The 19,622-nt window shown below is 39.9% G+C and overlaps 1 protein-coding gene across 1 annotated transcript; it reads right to left on the bottom strand.

The window, feature by feature from the left end:
• Positions 1-1,822: 1,822 nt before the first annotated feature.
• On the bottom strand, positions 1,823-14,654 carry LOC131344645 (NACHT, LRR and PYD domains-containing protein 3-like). Its single transcript, XM_058377087.1, has 13 exons — positions 14,359-14,654; positions 13,583-13,689; positions 13,058-13,331; positions 11,602-11,815; positions 9,714-11,502; positions 9,059-9,319; positions 8,736-8,912; positions 8,356-8,616; positions 7,796-7,969; positions 7,538-7,708; positions 4,614-4,787; positions 4,285-4,331; positions 1,823-3,244 (listed from the first exon to the last, which is right to left on the bottom strand). The coding sequence occupies exons 1-13, from the start codon at positions 14,437-14,439 to the stop codon at positions 2,703-2,705; spliced, it is 4,272 nt and encodes a 1,423-aa protein (XP_058233070.1). The 5' UTR covers positions 14,440-14,654; the 3' UTR covers positions 1,823-2,702.
• Between the last annotated feature and the right edge of the window lie 4,968 nt (positions 14,655-19,622).

The following is a 19,622-nucleotide window of genomic DNA, read 5'->3' as shown; positions in this document are numbered from 1 at the left end:
GGGTTCTTATTCGCACAAAATCCTCAGCTCAAAGCCCTGAATGGTGATGTGGGATGAGCCAGAGGAGCCAGCTGTTCACATCCAACAACAAAATCACTGCATTCATTCTGGAGTGGGAAACAGATTTAAAGGAATTTCTGAGAGTTTAGATAAGAAAAAAATGTTACTTCAGAGTGTCTAGTGTAAGATTTATGACAAGGAAAGTTGGGAAAGTATTAAATGTGTTTTCAGACTTGGATATTTATCTGGACATTAATCTGGATATTTATATAAACTCAAAACACCAAAGTGTCTGTATACATTTTCTAAAACTTTAAAGATAACTAACCCTCGAAAATCTGAAAGCTGAATAAAACTAATTTGGGAAAAGTCCTGAGACGTTCTGGAAGATCAGGAAATAAATGCTGTACTGCAAACCAAAGTTTCTTGGTCCTTGAACACAACATTTAGACAGATTTTTTTGGCAATTGTTTTTGTTTTTTAGTTTACTACAACAAACCTGCTTTTTATTTGAATAATCCGAAGACCAACAAGATGGGGATATCATAAATAAACAAACAAACAAACAACTAAATCAATAAATAAATGTCAAAAAATAATGTTGAAAACAGATGCAACACCTTCTTGCTGCATGAAATGGATAAAACTTGCACACCTCATATAGGGAAAAAAATCATAATTAGGATTCACAATTTGATTTAAATTGATAAATATTTCCTTTAACCACAAGATGGCGCTCTCATAAATGAGAGTTGCGGCAGTGAACCTGCTGAACTCCCACAATGCAATGCATCCAGCCCTACGCTGCAGAGCAGCAGTAGTGTCATTACTCGATCCGTACAGCAAACACGATTTGTACTGCGCATGTGCAGAAATGCGTCGGTATTTGTTATAGTGTTGTTATTATTACTGCTAATAATATAATACTGTATTATAATGTGTTGGTGGCGGCAGCAATTTCGCGCATGCGCAGAACAAATCGAGTGACAAGCAGAAACTAGTTAGCGATCTACGAGGTGCAGGGTTTATTAATTAGAAAAAACAATCAATATAGGTGGATTTTTCCTGTAACTTGAGTTGTTGTAAATCATTTCTTTTCACAAAGAACATACCAAACTTCTTAAAGTTCACCTCAAATGTGTCGTTTGAGTTTTCTCACATCTTTAAATTCAAACTAAATAAAGAACTGACTAAAGTGTTTCTGCTGAACGTTTTCATGATTATCTTTTAGACTTAAGTAAAAAATTAATACATGAATAATAATAACAATAATAATAAAATCATCTACTACGCCGATGACGCTACGTGAACAGCGCGTGCCGTTGCTAAGCTTCAGGTAGCAGTTAGGCTCGTTAGCTTAAATGCTAATATAAACGAGGTAAAATTCGTCTCTTTAAAGTTTTCTTAGTCGGATGTAAATGCCTAACATTACAAATAGCTCATATATACTAAAAGCATAATAACAACAACTTTAGCAACTTTCTTACCTCAGAATTTTTTTAACGTTTTCTCTGAGGTAAAAGTTCGTTACGAATCAGTTCAGGAATCGGCTCCTTGTGAGTCGGATCTTTGAATCGTGTCAGTAATATGGTGAAAATTGGGAGTCGTCTCAGCGTTCAAAAGAGTCGAGTTGGTGAATCGAACAGGCGAAAAATAACGGTCGAAAATGATAAACACAGTATATTATTATTATTATTATTATTATTCAGAGTTAACACTAAAAACATAACTAAAAAGTAAATGGTCTGAAAAAATAGCACTTTAAGTGGTATATTTTATTTTGTGATGGTTTCAGACAATAACAAATAAAAACATACATTATTCTGAGGATAATGAATCAAAGATGTATTCCAGATTCATTCTATGTATTTCATACACAGCAAACACACATAAAATTATATAATTTATAAAACTACTTAAATTAATGGGACGTTGAGACACTAACTACATTAAAAATGAATTTAAAAAAATAAAAGTGAAATCATGTTGAATAAATACACCAATCAGCCATAACATTATGACCACTGAGAGGTGAAGTGAATAAGACTGAGTATCTCCTCATCATGGCACCTGTTAGTGGGTGGGATATATTAGGCAGCAAGTGAACATTTTGTCCTCAAAGTTGATGTTAGAAGCAGGAAAAATGGACAAGTGTAAGGATTTGAGCGAGTTTGACAAAGGGCCAAATTGTGATGGTGGATAGACCACTGGATCAGAGCATCTCCAAAACTGCAGCTCTTGTGAGGTGTTCCTGGTCTGCAGTGGTCAGTGTCTATCAAAAATGGTCCAAGGAAGGAACAGTGGTGAACCGGTGACAGGGTCATGTGAGGTCAAGGCTCATTGATGGATGTGGGGAGCGATTAGAAGGCTGGCCCGTGTGATCCGATCCAACAGACGAGCTACTGTTGTTCAGATTGCTGAAGAAGTTAATGCTGGTTCTGATAGAAAGGGGTCAGAATACACAGTGCAGGACGGGTCAGGGCTGCCTTACCAGCAAAAGGAGATCCAACACAATATTAGGCAGGTGGTCATAATGTCATGCCTGGTCTGTGTATATCTTATTACGTCAATAACAGTTTACTGCCCACAAACCAGCCCATATCAAGATAGCTCAGTGGTTTGAGGAACCTGGTGAATGTTTTTAAATAAAGGTTAAAAGCCAGACAAGCTCTACAGTAAGAGTACGAGTGAATGGTCTTGTTTCATTCTAGCTCACACACTGTCACTGTGTCTCCATAGTGATAGACCCGGATTCCTGGATACAGGGGCTCAGTGAATGTTGTGTGAAACGTGTACGTGTGATACACCCTGTCAGACGAGATGATAAAATAGGAGAGTGTACCAGCCTGACAGTCTAAATAGATACCCATTCTTTTAGAGGGATTTGGTGGCATAGGTACCACTGTCTCCTTGTTATTGTAACTGACATAACAGCCATAATCTTTAGAACAGAACAGAATCCAGGATTTATTATTCATCCCCAGTTTGCAGTCTGTGCCACGCCCTTTTCTGTTAATACCTTTGTAAGTTACCCCTATGTAAACAACATTGCCAGTCCACTCGATTTCCCAATAGAAGCGAGCACCACTCAAAGGCTCCCAGCACAAAACCTCGGCATAGTACTCAAACCGGTCCGGATGGTCTGGGTATGGCTGCTCATAATTGGTATTTATCACCTTTTTGTTACCACTTAGAGAAAGTGTGCGGTGTGCTGTGTTCAGGTCCAAGGTGATTTCATAGGCGTCTGTGGAAAAATTCTCAAAATCAGTTTTCAACAATGGATAGATACACTATGTTGCCAAATGTTTTGGGACACCCCTCCAAATCATTGAATTCAGGTGTTGTTTTTCAGGGGTTGGGCTCGGCCCCTTAGTTCCAGTGAAAGGAACTCTTAATGCTTCAGCTTCATACCAAGACATTTTGGATAATTTGTCCATAAAGACATGGATGAGTGAGTTTGGTGTGGAGGAACTTGACTGGCCTGCACAGAGTCCTGACCTCAACCCCATAGAACACCTTTGGGATGAATTAGAGTGGAGAATGTGAGCCAGACCTTCTCGTCCAACATCAGTGCCTGAACTCACAAATGTCCTTCTAGAGGAATGGTCAAAAATTCCCATAAACACACTCCTAAACCTTGTGGAAAGTCTTCCCAAAAGAGTTGAAGCTGTTATAGCTGTAAAGGGCGGGACAACTCCATATTACATTCATGTGCATGTAAAGGCAGACGTCCCAGTTTTGGTTTCACTCGCAGTCTCCACTCTAATTCATCCCAAAGGTGTTCTAGGGGGTTGAGGTCAGGACTCTGTGCAGGCCAGTCAAGTTCCTCCACACCAAACTCACTCATCCATGTCTTTATGGACCTTGCTTTGGTCACTGGTGTGCAGTCATGTTGGAACAGGAAGGGGTCATCCCCAAACTGTTCCCACAAAGAGCATGAAATTGTCCAAAATGTCTTGGTATGAAGCTGAAGCATTAAGAGTTCCTTTCACTGGAACTAAGGGGCCGAGCCCAACCCCTGAAAAACAACATCTGAATTCAAGGATTTGGAGGGGTGTCCCAATACTATCGGCAATATAGTGTAGGTCTATTGCACTCAGGTTTCTCTCTCAGGCCTGTAGTTGTCTGTAGCTAATTTTCATTAAAGATCATGAGATCTTAAAAGAACTAAAGTATGTATAATAAAAAATAAAGCAAGACATTCTTACAAAGTGCCTTAATATATTATAATATAATATTTAAAATAAGTCATACACTGTTAAACTAAATTGTGTATGTTCTTACATTTCTTTAGTCCTGGTTTGATCCTGCACTCGCCACAGTGATCCACACTGTACAGAAAACAGAGAAGTCACATAAGAATGGAGATAACTAATTCTTTTAGCACAATAACCTTTTCATTATAACCTACAAACTCGAAAATAAAAAAACACAAGTCCATTTCGTCATTAAAGACAACCTTTTAATGTATTTGCATACTGTGCATGATTCATCCATGACCATCAATAAAAATGTTTTTCTTTACATTTTGAACTCATTTCATTTTTTGACCCTGAAGCAGCACAATCCAATGCCAGAGGTTAAAACAGATTTTCTTCCCTTGTTCCACTCACCTCAGTTTCTCCAGGTTACAGTGTGGATTCTCTCGTACAGCAGACAGCTGTCTCACTCCTGACTCTCCTGGATGATTGTAGCTGAGATCTAGCTCTCTGAGCTGTGAGTGAGCTGAGCTTAGAGCTGAAGCTAGAGCAAAGCAACCGTCTTCTGTAACACAACACCCTGAAAGACTGCAGAGAAACAACCTTTACACTTCATTCACAATTACTGAATACAAAACCAACACACACCTTTGTTCTCAGTCTTTATCTTCAGACGATAATGGTTATTAGTCTTAGTCAAATTTTAGTCATTTTTGTCTTTCACAGTTTTAGTCAAGTTTTAGTTGACGAAAAGTCATTGCATTTTGGTCAAGTTTTAGTCAAACTGCAGTTACCAGCTTTAAATTTGTTCATTTTCCGTGTAGTATTTAGAAAAAAATAGTGATTATAATTTTTTTCTCTTTAGACAATTAAGCTACAATATTGATTTTTTATGAAATCTGTCGACTCAGATATGGGAGCATCAACTTCTCCAGAAGGGAAATAGGGAAAAATCGGGGCAAAAATCATGTACTGTATTCCAGCCTTAAGCATACATACATGGCCAATAACCTAAACAACTTCCAAATCCATCTGTCATTATAGAAACAGCTTGCTATCTGCATGCTATTAAGTTAGTAAAACAGTAGGCTATGGCCTAAATAATCTTGCTACAGAACATGATACAGATTTCATTAGAAACAGAACTGAATGCCGCAGAAAAGTCGAACTGTTTTACAATATATAATTAAGCATTTTACATTTATGAAAGTCTGGCTCAGAACCATGCAGTAAGGTTAGCTAACTGACGTTAGATAACAGAAAGCTAAAACGTAAAAATGTAAAACTTGCTAGCAAATTTACCTGTTAGCACATCCAGTAACACTGACCTAACGTTAAGAAAAAGTACTTAAATAAGACTTAAGTAGTTGACTTAGCGTGACAGAAGCTGCGTAAATACCTCTTAAGGCTCATGATATTCGTTCCTCCTGTTTTATAGCCACAGGGCGTCTCTCCGTTTTCTGTGACAGTGCACAATGTTTTTGTTTCCAGAGGAATTATAACAGAAATGCTTCCAGATCTCAGTTCTTCATTTTCTTCCTAAAGCTTCAGGTGCTGAAGCCATTACAGCTCACCAGGCCAGTTGGAGTTTATTTAGCTGACCCGCTAACTGTCTGAGATGCAAACGCCCCTTATCTAATCCAACGACAGGGACGCACATTATGAAAGATGTAACGTCTGGGACCCCCGCCCTATGCGGGGCTCGACCCCAGACGCCCGTGGTGTGTGTGCGCACGCCAGCACATGGTGTAAAGAGACCCATGCACAGGTTTCAGCGAAGCACTGCTTTTATTACATTTAAGACGTGACACAGGGAAACAAACGTAACAAGACATGGCGTGGTTAACTAAACAAAACAGAACCTAGACCTTAGCTTGGACATGGAACCTAACAAACAAAACCAACAGAAACCACGGTACAGATAACAATCATGGACCAGGAAACAAACACAAGGATCCCTATTTATAGGGGTAGACATTAGGGCTAATGGGATACAGGTGACAATCAGGATAGGAACAATAGGAAGGGCGTAACAAAAGACACACAAAGAAGCAGGCTTCCAAGGTTCACCTGCCAGCACCCTCTCTGGGCCTGGCAGGGAACTGTCCAGCTGTTCCTGACATAACCCCCTCCTCTAAGGCGCAGCTCCCGAAGCGCCCAACCTCCGCCTAGGGGACGCCTCAGGAGTAGGCGGAAGATGTAGTTCATAGAGGGGAGATGCAAGGCCTGATGTAGTTCATAAATGCAGTCTACGGCGATGCCCCAGGTCCCAGGGGTAAGTTGACATCCGGCCCTGGAAAGAAACGGGAGGGAAGCGTCTTCCACCCGTGGTGCCGAGCGACGTCCTCCACGGAAACTCCATCGCGGAGCGGCGTCCCCGGCTGACAAGGTGGTGGAAGCCCGCCTCCAGTGGGACCGATAAAAAAGGGGGTGTCCCCCATGGCCTGAAGTCGAGCGACGTCCTCCTTGTAAATTCCCTGGGGGAGCGACGTCCTCGACCATAACGAAGATGGGAACACCTCCCTGGGGAAACGGGGAAAAGGATCCGCCGGATGCCATCCACTGGTTATCCAGGGCTCTAGCCAGCAGACTGCAAATCCTTACTGAAGACAGGAACTAGCTGGGAATCCCGCTGGGTCTCAGAGATGGTCCATGATTCTGTAACGTCTGGGACCGACCCCAGACGCCCGTGGTGTGTGTGCGCACGCCAGCACATGGTGTAAAGAGACCCATGCACAGGATTCAGCGAAGCACTGCTTTTATTACATTTAAGACGCGACACAGGGAAACAAACGTAACAAGACATGGCGTGGTTAACTAAACAAAACAGAACCTAGACCTTAGCTTGGACATGGAACCTAACAAACAAAACCAACAGAAACCACGGTACAGATAACAATCATGGACAAGGACACAAACACAAGGATCCCTATTTATAGGGGTAGACATTAGGGCTAATGGGATACAGGTGACAATCAGGATAGGAACAATAGGAAGGGCGTAACAAAAGACACACAAAGAAGCAGGCTTCCAAGGTTCACCTGCCAGCGCCCTCTCTGGGCCTGGCAGGGAACTGTCCAGCTGTTCCTGACAAAAGACGGTTAGCGATACAAAGAGATCATTTATTTTGAATGTCTGATACTCTTAAAAAGGCATTTTAGTCCAGTCTCGTCTCATTAACAAAGAAATGTCTTAAATTTCGTCATAGTTTTTATTCATCAGATATTAGTTTCGTCTTAGTCTCGTCTCGTCTAAGTCACAGAAAAAATGGTCATTAACGAATATTTTTCGTCATTGTCTTCATTAACAAAATTAACACTGCTTGGTTCAGCACTTACCCCAGTTTCTGCAGCGAGCATCCCTGATCCTGAAGACCAGTACAAAGTAGCTTCAGCCCTGAATCTTTCACATCATTGTCTCTGAGCTCCAGCGCTGTCAAACAAGTATGTGATCTCAGAACAGAGGCCAGGTTTGAACAGGACGTCTCTGTCAGATTACACTGTCGCAGACTGCAGCAGAGAACAGAATTTCTAAATTGTACATCTCAAGTCTTCATTGTTTGCAAACAGAACCAAAAATGTAACCATTGTATTTACCTGAGTTTTTCGAGAAAGCAGTTTGGGCTGATTAATCCAGCACAGAGCAGCGCTACTCCTGAATCTCCAATGTAGTTTTTGCTGAGATCGAGCTCTCTGAGGTGTGAGTTTTCCGACTGTAGAGCCAAGGCCAGAGTTTCACACATCTCCTCTGGAATGCCGACATCAGCAAGTCTGGAGATGAGCAAATAATATTAGCATGTCAACAATTTATGTTACACATAGGCTTTGCAGCAAACTACACAGATTCCTGATCGGCGATTCTGTTCCTGGAGAGCTGCAGTACCTCAAGCTGGAAATCAGTTCGAATTTAATCCTACACACTTGGGCCAAATAATCAGTCTACTTGTTCAACTGGATATTCTCTGTTGAATTTGACTTGGAACAGTTTTTTTTCCCACAAATTTCACACCAAACATCAGACAAAGCTGCGTAACACACTCAGAGGAAAGTGCTGTCCTCCCTCTTGTTTATATATGAGATGGGTAGAACTAAATTTTACAGGAACATCTTCAGAAACAGGATTGCTTTCAAAAACCCAACAAACTGTGATGGTAAACCTTATACTCTTGAGTTTACAATCTGGATTCATCAGTCCTTTAGAGAGAAGTTTTATTCCGGAATGGCCAAGGTTGTTGTAGCTCAGATCCAGTAAGTCCAGGTTACAGCTTGGATGTGTTAGTCCATCGCAGAGTTCTTGCACTCCAGAGTCTCCAAGCTTGTTGTAGCTGAGATCCAGCTTTCTCAAACACGAGTTAGATGACTGGAGAGCAGTTTTCAAGGCTTCACATGATTCATGGCTGAGGTCACATCTGTCTAAGCTGTAAAGTCACAGAAAACATTTTATTTTGTAATGTCACCTTAACCTTCTTTATTATTTATTAAATAAACCAATTATTGACAAAAAATAAATGCTGATTTCAGATTACAGTAAATTAACCTGAGTTTCTCAAGTTTACACTGCAAACTAATCAGTCCAGTGCAGAGAAGCTTCACTCCGGAGTCTTTAATGTCTGTGTTGGAGCCGAGGTCGAGCTCTTTCAGGTGGGAGTTCACAGATTGGAAAACTGAAGCCATTAATTCGCACGATTGTTCTGAGAAGTTTGTACCAGCCAATCTGCACACAGGTAAAAAGTACAATGATCAAACACAACTAGTGTGTCCCAGTTTATTATAAAATATATACAGCATCAGATTCAACTGAAATAAAAAGCATTAGCATCAAGTGCCATGACTATTGGAATGAGCAAAATAATTACAAACCCAAGTGTCTGCAGTTTACAGTGTGGACTCATCAGACAGTCGCACAGCTGCTTCACTCCGATAGGTTCCAACTGGTTATGACTGAGGGTCAGTTTCTCCAGTTTGCTGTGTGGATTTGAGAGACCGGCGCAAAGAAGTTTCACTCCTAAATCTCCCAAACTGTTAAAGCTCAGGTCCAGTTCTACCAGGTGTGAGTTGGCGGACTGGAGAATCGAAGCCAGGGTCTCACAGGATTCGTCGGTGAGGTTGACACCTGCAAGACTGGGAAATATCTTGGAAATTTACTCATTTGTTTAGGGAAAGGTCAGGGATTTAGAAGTCAGAAACACAACATTAACAGAACAAAACTCCAAATTTACTGTTCTTCACAAAAATCACTGGCTTTTGTACTTAAAGTAAAAATGGCTTACATTCTGTACCCATACTGTAACTGTAACAACACTCTTACTACACCTAACTAGCTTTCTTTGGCTCCCTCTATTGACCGGCCGCTACTGTCCAACAGAACAAAACTGACTGTGTTCTTTTGGTGGGCGGGGCATACTCTCACTCTCCTGTGACTCACAGGGACACTAGCCAATCAGAGGCATCTGTGTGGTCACACAGGCAGAAGAAAATATCTATGTGTGTGACTCAACAATTCAAAAAATCTTACCTGGCTTTTCTCGAGGTCTTGACCACTGGCAGAAGTCTCCGATATCCCTCAGGAGACGTGTTACACATCTTCATGTCAAATTCATTCATCACGTCCTCTGACGTTAGCAGCACATAGGCCAAGGCTGAGCACTGGTCAGGTTTAAGCTCCGCCTCTGACTGCTTGCCTGATCTCAGGAAAGTACGGATTTCTTCCACCAGTGAGTTGTAATTCAGTTCGTTTAGACAGTGGAACAGGTTGATTGTCCTTTCAGCCGATGACTCCTTTCTTATCTTCTCCTTGATGTAGTCCACTGTGTCCTCCAAACTCTCTGAACAGAGTTTTGGCAGCAGGCCTCTCAAAAGAACCTGATTGGAGTCGAGTGACAGGCCGAGGAGAAAGCGTAAGAAAAGGTCAAAACGTCCGTTCTCACTCTTCAGCGCTTTATCCACAGCGCTCTTGTGCAAATCTGACATCTTCACCACATTGCTCAGATTCTCGCCGTTCTCTTGAAGGATGTTTTCGCGGCTGTCCGTAAATTTAAGTTGCGCGTAAACAGCAGCTAAGTGCTCCTGAATACTCAGATGTACAAAGCAGAAGACCTTCTCTCTGTACAATCCGAACTCTTCTTTGAAAATTTCTGTGCAGATTGCAGAGTACTCGGTGGCTTTGCTAACATCTATGTCGCATTCGGTTAAATCATCTTCGTAGAAAATCAGATTTCCTTTCTCTAACTGCAGAAACGCTAACTTGGCCAGTTTGAAGATCATCTCTTTGTCAGATTCGGGCAGGTCAGTGTCGACCTGAGTCACTCCGTGGTATTTCTTGTTTTTCAGGTGTGTCTGAATGAGAAGAAAGTGGTTGTACATCTGGGTCAGAGTTTTAGGCACTTCTGTGTCTGACTGACCCAACATCTTCTCCAGAACAGTAGCAGATATCCAGCAGAAAACAGGGATATGGCACATAATGTGGAGACTCCTTGAAGACTTTATGTGTGCAACGATTTTGTCAGCAAGGTCTTGATCATCGAACCTCTTTCGGAAGTACTCCTCTTTCTCCGAGTCTTTAAACCCGCGGACCTCAGTTACCTGGTCAACACACTCAGGAGGGATCTGATCGGCCGCTGCTGGACGGGAGGTTATCCAGAGAAGAGCAGAGGGAAGTATATTTCCCCGAATGAGGTTTGTCAGCAGGACATCCACTGAGATTTTCTTTGTCAAGTCACAGCACATTTCATTGTTCCTGAAATTCAGTGGAAGTCGGCACTCATCCAGGCCGTCGAAGATGAAAAGGATTTTCACTTCCTCGCTTCTTATAGTGCTGAGTTCTTTAAGTTCTGGAAAGTATTGATGAAGGAGCTCCATCACGCAATATTTGTCATTCCCCTTCAAATTCAGGTCACGGAAAGGAAGTGGGAAGATGTAATGGATATCCTGATTGGCTTTTCCTTCTGCCCAGTCCAGGATGAATTTGTGCACGGATACGGTTTTCCCAATCCCAGCGATGCCCTTGGTTAGCACGGTCCGGATGCGTTTGTTCTGCCCAGGTAAAGGTTGAAAAATGTCTTCGCATTTTATCACAATCTCTTCAGCTTCTTTGTTCCTGCTTGCTTCCTCGATCTGTCTGATCTCGTGTTCTTTATTGATAGCTCCATCCCCTTCTTCTGTAATGAGAAGCTCTGTGAAGATATCGTTTAGGAGAATCGGGTTCCCTTGCTGAGCGTTCCCTTCACGTATGCACTGGAATTTCGATCTAAGATGATCCTGTAGTTTAGATTTAAGATGATCTTGGATGGTCTTATGACTTTTTCCTGTGAAAAAAAAATGAACGGTTAAATAAAACAATGAGTTTAGAGCAGGTTCATTGGAAATGCTTCAGTAAACAGATATCTTATATACAGAGATCTTACCTAACTCCAACATGACCTTGAGAGCAATCTTTGGAGCTGCATCTGAGCCAAATCTGTCCAGAATGAGTTTAGATGCTTCCAGGATATCACATGTCACCTGAGCAGTCTCAAAGCATTCTGGGTAATTTTTACACAGATACGACATAAACATTTTTGTGTCTATGTTGGTCAGTGTTTGCTCAAGTAAGGTCAATGTATCCAGCTCCAGCAGGTCCTGAAACAGAAGGTCAGAAGATGTTGATTAATTTTCTTTAACAGATTAATTTTCTTTAACTGACTGTAGTGTAAGAGTAAATCACAGGTTAGTTTCTATGGTAACAGCTGTGTCACAGGTTTTTAGCTTTGTGAGTACTGTCGAACTTGTTAAGTTCACTAGTCTATGTGTCCTGCTCAAGTACTTTCCCTGTTTTGAACCTTTTTGTCGACCTTTCTTCAGTCACAGATTGAGTGAGTTTTTTTCTTGATATTGACCCTGCCTGTTACCGTTTTCCTCTCTACCTGCCCTCTGCTACCGCTGTCTGCCTACTCTCCAAGTCTGAGCCCTGGAAGGTCATGTCCGTGCCCAACAAGGAGCTTGAAACCGGACTACAAATCCTTTGTGCCGAAGACCCCTCATCCCAGTCTTTGATCTTGATCTGGGTTGAGTATGCCCACAACTCCCTGCCATCTGCTGCCACAGATATGTCCCCATTTCAAGCTGCTTGCAGCTACCAAGCCCCTCTGTTCACTCCCCATGAGCTGGAAGCCTTGGTCCCCTTTGCCCACGACCTGGTCAAGCGCTGTAGATGTGTTTGGAGTAGGGGCCGAGTCACACAAAGTCACAAGTCATCCCAAAGCTACGCTTGCTGGGCCAATCAGCGCCGTCCTGCTCCCCTCTACCGCATTGCCCAAAGAATCTGGCTTTCCATCCATGACTTACCCCTGTGATCGCCTGCCGGAAGCTAGGTCTTTGCTTCGTTGGACAATTCCCCATCTCTAATATCTAATGGCTGTTCAGCTCAGGATCTCCAGGGCCCTCAGAACCCACACAAGGTTCCAAGTTTCCTGTCTCAAGCCAGCACAAACCTGTTCGCTATTTCCCACCTCCGGACCCCCTCCACCCGTCTGGTTCATCGACGGGGGTCCCAATTATATGGTGCACCGCCTCCTCTGATCCTGCCATTTTATGCTCGAGTACTTTCCCGGTTTTGAGCTTGGATTATTATCTTTTGTCTTGTTGTACCTGACGCTATGTTTAGCTAACCTTTATGGAAGGAGTCTCCAGTGTCAGTGGTGTAAATCTGTAATTTTAAACATCTTTTCACTAACTCTTACATGACAAGCTACTTTTTTGGTCTTAACTTAAAAAGAAAAACAAGGCTGCTATGAAGAACATGGACTATGAGGCCTTGTGGATTAAACAGCCCTGAATGAGCTGCACAGCTTCTGTAAACACATCAAGTATTTTTGACCTTACCCTAGCTGTCTGTGTGTAGCTTTTGTTATGTCCTCGATGTTCCACAGTCGCGCACTGTTTACAGATCAGCGTGTGATCTGTCTTGCAGTAGATTTCCAGAGGCCTGCGGTGCTGCAGGCAGAGTTGTGGCACATGTGGCTCGGACCTCACAGGTACTGAGGCTAATGGGTGCAAACGTAGGAAAGTTTCCTCATCATCCTGGATGAGTTCTGACTCCTCACTCACCACAGAGAGATAACTAGGTGGAGCTAAGTTTGGTCTTTCTCTCTCAAAACTGCAAATGATAGGGAAAAAAATACGACTTTGTCATTTTAGAGACCTAAAAAACTAACACGGCTGAGACAGACATCGTCTTTGTGTCATTGTGTGACTGAAATGCAGCAGCAGGTATGTTAGATTAAAAAAGGGACAGTTGTGTTAAGATCGGCTTTTATGTTTTTCTTTTGCAAGCAAGCATTGAATAAGAGGGCTTATTAATATAAATATCATGTAAGGACAGTAGTTAGAGATTACTGAATTGCAAACCTGTTTCCACTGATCTTTTTCTTTGGACTTAATTGGTGAAGAAAATCCATGGATGCATTGCTCTGCATGGAAACACAGCTGCAAGCAGGAGAGCTTGGTCTTTCTGCCTAAATGACCAAAAATGACATTTCAATAACTATTTTCATATTTCACAAACAATAAGCATTGCATGTAGATTATGTCTGAATATTCAAATATTGCTGATTCAAATATTTGGTATCAATGTCATAAAGCTTTATAAGTCTTGACACAAACCTCTGCAAATAAATGATCCTAAAAACACGCATTAAAATGTCATATCTACATCATAGCCCAAAGCACAGTGCGTGGCAGTGTTGACGCCTCTTTGTTGGCTTCTCTGTAACATGACAAGCTACAGGATATTTCTGTCTCCTTTACTTGGAGATTATGAACGTGTTTTTATAGCTGCTATAACATAACCACTGACAAACAGTGCATTATGTATAAGCCTTATACGATGCCATCATGTGTGTGTTTATGGACATTTATTTACAGCTACAGAGGCCTTGTGTAAAGCCTTATAAAGTCTTCTAACAGAACATTAAACAGAAATCAACTAAATCCAACAGAAAGGTGGAAAACCTTTACTTAAATGTGTTAGATATGAGAGTTTTGTTTGTTACAACTCTGAATCTTTTCCATGTTGCTGTAAGAACCTACACTGTCTTTTCAACAATCACTGGCACCCTTCATGAGGTAAAGAGGATTATATTATATACATTAAGACAGATAGATAAGAACTGATCAGTACTCACTGCAGATTCTGCTGATGATCTTCTGAGCCGCTTCCTAACTCCATCTTGCTCTGCTGTCTGGATGGATAATTGCCTTTTCATGACTGACTCTAATAGAGTCACCTTTTCACATTTAAATCATATTGTTGCTAGAATCTACAAAAAAGTATAAAATTCATGTTGTGTAAATTGTGACATCGAGGTAGACTCTCAGGAAGGTTTTGCAGGTTTCACATTTTATATGTTATTCATTTTCTGTTCAACATCAGAACTTGCAAAAGGAAGTGATACTTCTGCAATGACCTCAGTGTCTCGTTTCCTTCCTTGTTTCAATAGGGGTTCGACACCTTGGTCAGGACACTAGGAAATGGTGGGTGTTTGTGAGGGTCATATATGAGGAAGTTAGCACTTTCCTCTGAGTGCTTTCACCCTCACTGGATGGTATGCTATCTGTGGTATGTTAGGGCAAAGCTGACTGGTGTGTGGGAGGTGGACCAAATTAGGAAGAAAAGGAAAAGAAAAACATGATTGTAATAAAACACTGGTGTATGTCATGTTAAAACTTTCATTAATTAAATGCTACTATATTTAATTTTTTAATGAAAACAAGCTGCTGCCATCTACCGACCTGTTCACGTGATTCCGCTTAAAGTAAACTTGCAGGTCTCCTTAAACAACATTCTAAACTTTAGGAAGCATGAAAGCTTTTGATGCATAGTATGCAGTATTGTTTCTCTAGCTGTCCTGACCACTAGAAGTGATTCTGTGGCCTTTACTTTCATTAATTTTATTGGTTTATTGATGTCAAGTCAAGAAGCTTCATTGCCATTTCAACCACATATAGCTGACACAGTGCATAGTGAAATGAAACAACTTTTCTCCAGGACCCTGGTGCTACATAGACAACATACAACATATAACTACAAAACAGACACAACAACAACATAGAGCTAGATGTTAAACTGAACTCTGGTCATTTATATTACACCGATCAGATATAACATTATGACCAGTGAGAGGTGAAGTGAATAAGACTGAGTATCTCCTCATCATGGCACCTGTTAGTGGGTGGGATATATTAGGCAGCAAGTCAACATTTTGTCCTCAAAGTTGATGTCAGAAGCAGGAAAAATAGACAAGTGTAAGGATTTGAGCGAGTTTGACGAAGGGCCAAATTGTGATGGCTAGACCACTGGATCAGAGCATCTCCAAAACTGCAGCTCTTGTGGGGCCAGGAACAGTGGTGAACTGGAGACAGGGTCACGGGTGGCCAAGGCTCACTGATGCACGTAAGGAGCGAAGGCTGGCCCGTGTGATCCGATCCAACAGACAAGAAGTTAATGCTGGTTCTTGTAGAAATGTGTCAGAATACACAGTGCAGGATGGGTCAGGGCTGTTTTGGCAGCAAAAGGGGGACCAACACAATATTAGGCAGGTCATAATATTATGCCTGATCGTTGTATATTTATGTACATGCAGATAGAGGAAGAAGTTACTGCTCTCACTATGTTTTTACTGTAACAACACAAAGTGAGAGCAGTAACTTCTTTCTCCACCTGCATGAAAAACAATCGGCTGCGTGGTTTCTGAGAAAAGTCGTTGAGTTCGTGAATAAAGGGTATATTTTTAGGTCTTAGTTTACACTTGGAGGGGAATGGAAACTACTACAGTGTATCCTCAAGTGTTTTTGCAAATGTGCAAATGTACACTATGTCCACATTTCCAGGGGAAAGAGACATATTAATAAGGTACAAAAGTAAGTGTACACTCGAGTGAGAAGTTACTGTTTAATGAACCTCCATGTAACAGCTGAGTGTTCAGTAGTCAGGTACAACAGTCACACTATAACTGTACACTCTGTATCTACTGCTAGTATAATGAAAGGAAACACAGCTACACACAGCAGATATGCAGCTTTTGTCAAAGAATGTCAAAGAATGCTTAGAGTATAATGAAGCAATAATAATAATAATAATAATTTATAATAATAATAATAATAATAATAATAATAATAATAATAATTATTATTATTATTATTATTATTATTATTATTATTATTATTATTATAATACAAGGCATTTTACTAACTAGTTCTTAACCTGATGCATGTATAACACGTTTATACGCATAATATATCTGTAAAAAATATATATATATTGTTTTGTAAATAATTTGTTTTGTAAACTTACTGATCTTTGTAAATCTTACATCTTTTTGACTGCTTCTTGCCCTGTAAACATCCGGAAGATTCTTTTACTTTCGTTATTGCGAAGCACAGACAGAGAGAGAGAGAGAGAGAGAGAGAGAGAGAGAGAGAGAGAGAGAGAGAGAGAGAGAGAGAGAGAGAACATAACGAAAAGCCCACAAAACGCCATGTGATGTAAGGTACACAAATTTCCTTTAACACAACTAACTAACTAACCAACTAACTAACTAAATAAATAAATCAATAAATATAAGGGCAGAAGCCTGCTCATGTCCACTGCTTGTCTTGGACAATATGGTACGTGTCAACAGGGGCAGAAACATACTGATATAAATACCTAATAAAATATCGAAGACAAACAAAAATAATGATAATGAAAGCCATTTTATTTGTCTTTTTCCTTTATGGTAAAAGTTCGTTACGAATCGGTTCTGGGAATCAACTCTTTGAATCAGCTATGTGAGTCGGCTCTTTGAATCAGCTCTGCAAATTGGCTCTTTTTCACAATAAAGGTAGAGAGTCGACTCACAGTTCAAAAGAGCCGTTTTGGTCATCTTGGTGTAAAAGAACAGTAAAAAAAAATAACAGTGCTCAGTACCTACAGTATCCTACACTATAAACCCTGATGTTGTGTTTACTTAAACAATCAAGTGATCATGTTTAAACATTACTTAAAATTTTGCATTTTGGCCCTGTCACTCAAAAATATGAGTTAATGTAACTTATTTACCTTCAAAATGCATAAACGTAAGATTTCAAGTGTTGTGAGCTCAAGATAAAAGATTAATCATTTGCTACTAATGTAGCAATGCATTTATATCGATCTGGGATATAAATATACACAATGCAGAAGATGTGAAATGGAGAAGAAAAATGGTTATGGTATTTATATGTATAATTATTTTTAGATTTTTTTTTATTATTATTTCATATTTTACATTTCATTTTGATTTTATTTGTTATTTAAATGTGTATTATTTGTTGTATTATTGTTGTATTGTATTATTCTCTTCTTTCATTTTTAATACATATTTATTTTGATTTTTGGTTATTTATTCATTACTTATGTAGTTTTCTTGTATAGAAACTGTATGTTGTTGTTGTTCAGTATTTTTATTGTTTATTAAAGGTTATTTTCCACATTAATGTTAATTGAAATATTAATTAAAAGAAAAAATAATCAGTAATCAGTAATCAAAGATTAATCATTTGAAAAAATAGGTTTACTTGAAACCACTCACTCTGTTCTTCCTTTAGCGTGATTTGCCATGCAAGGAGTTATAAATAGCAACAAGACAACTAATGCTCTGATTGGTGGATTTCAAAATTGGTTTTGTCCTCGGCTGTTGCTGACACCACAGTTCCAGACGCGTGTTTTTCTTCGTGTCCTATGTTCGGTAAGTGAAATGATGTAGATATAAAGATATTTTGTGTGATTATTAAGAGTGAAATATGTTTATTTCAATCCCTGTGGCACGTTTCTATAATAAATGACAACGCAGCCATAATTACAATATTTCCCGGTCAAACTTTTACAGTGTAGCTATCAGGTAACGATATTTTATTAATTGCTTTGTGATGGTATGATAACTGAGATATCAAATGATTCTGTATTTGATCCGTAATACTGAAACATGTTAGTTAATACACTTAATCATCATGCTATCGTGTATTTCTGCGGGAAAGAACATGGCAGCCCCTTCTGCCCGGTCAACTTGTTTCTTATTTCACCCATGAGATAAACATATTTTATGAAGTCGCCTAATCGTTTTTCTGTGCGAGATACAACATGACATCTACTGCTTAACGTTACACCATGTGGGTTATTATTTCCCGGGCAAACGTTGTCAGTGTCGCCATTAATTAAAGAGAAGGTGCAGGTGATGTGATGTGTGATCTACGATGTACCTGAAATGTTTTGAACTGCGAGAGGGGTTTTCTTCGCTTTCTCCGCTTTCTTCATAAGTTGAATACAGGAGGTGGTCTGCCGGAATGTGGCCAACATTTTTGTACAAGTCTTCAAAATAATAATCGTCATTTATACTGCATACTTTAAAAAGTGTATACAAAATTCTTTGCAGGAAGCATGTACATTTAGATAAACTCAAATGTATGCATGTCAATATAATTTTGGATTAGGGTTAGTGATTAATTTTTTTTTCTTAATAAACTTTCTGATAAACATGCATTGATGATAAACCTTTGATTCCTGATCATAATACTCTATTTATACCTGTTTTTTCACTAGGTGTCTGATCATCGCAACACTACCCTGGATGTGCCAGTGGGGATCTTATTCGAGGACACTGATCTTCAGCCCCCCAACTCCTTGCATTTGACTTCTTCGATTGGAATAATTCTTGAAGGCCAAGTGGTGATGGACAAAATGCATGACCTCCCACAGGCATTTCCCCCCTGTTACACCTCTGTAGTGTGGTTGTGACTCAATAATATTTCCATTACAGTATAGTCTGTACTGTAATATTGTGAAATTTTGGTGTAAGACACTATATATGTTGAGTTTTTATTATAGTTTGCTATGTTTGCACAAGGCATAAACGGTCAAATGTTAGTGTGGCTGTGACCTATTTCCATGTCAGTATAGTGTGTACTGTATTTTTATTAATATTGTGACATTTTGTCAATAAAGAAGATTAAATATGCTGTTCATTGTTTTATTTCAGTTCGGTGTGCACAAATCTTGCAGTCAAAAATTAGAACTTCACTGAACAGTTTCAGTTAAATTTCCATGTTGAGTTAACTTAAATATATAAGTAGACTTGAAATTAATGCCAAGTTAAGTGAACATAATCGTTTAAGTACATTGAATAAGCACCAAGTTTGGTGAACTGAACAATTTAAGTATAGTCTACATAATCGCTAAGTTAAATAAACTTAAATATTCAAGTTTTAGAAGATTCCATTACTCAACTGAATTGAGGGAACGAGTTTACTCAATCAATTTAGTTTAATCAACTTATCAGGGTTTTCAGTGCAATTAAAATGGTCTGAAAGCAGTTTGTGAAGGACTTTCTGAAATTAGACACATGTAAAACTGTAAAACATCATTTATTTTCTG

This window comes from Hemibagrus wyckioides, linkage group LG23 (assembly GCF_019097595.1).
Source record: "Hemibagrus wyckioides isolate EC202008001 linkage group LG23, SWU_Hwy_1.0, whole genome shotgun sequence".
Taxonomy (NCBI): Eukaryota; Metazoa; Chordata; class Actinopteri; order Siluriformes; family Bagridae; genus Hemibagrus; species Hemibagrus wyckioides.
This window is presented reverse-complemented; position numbering and strand designations above follow the sequence as displayed.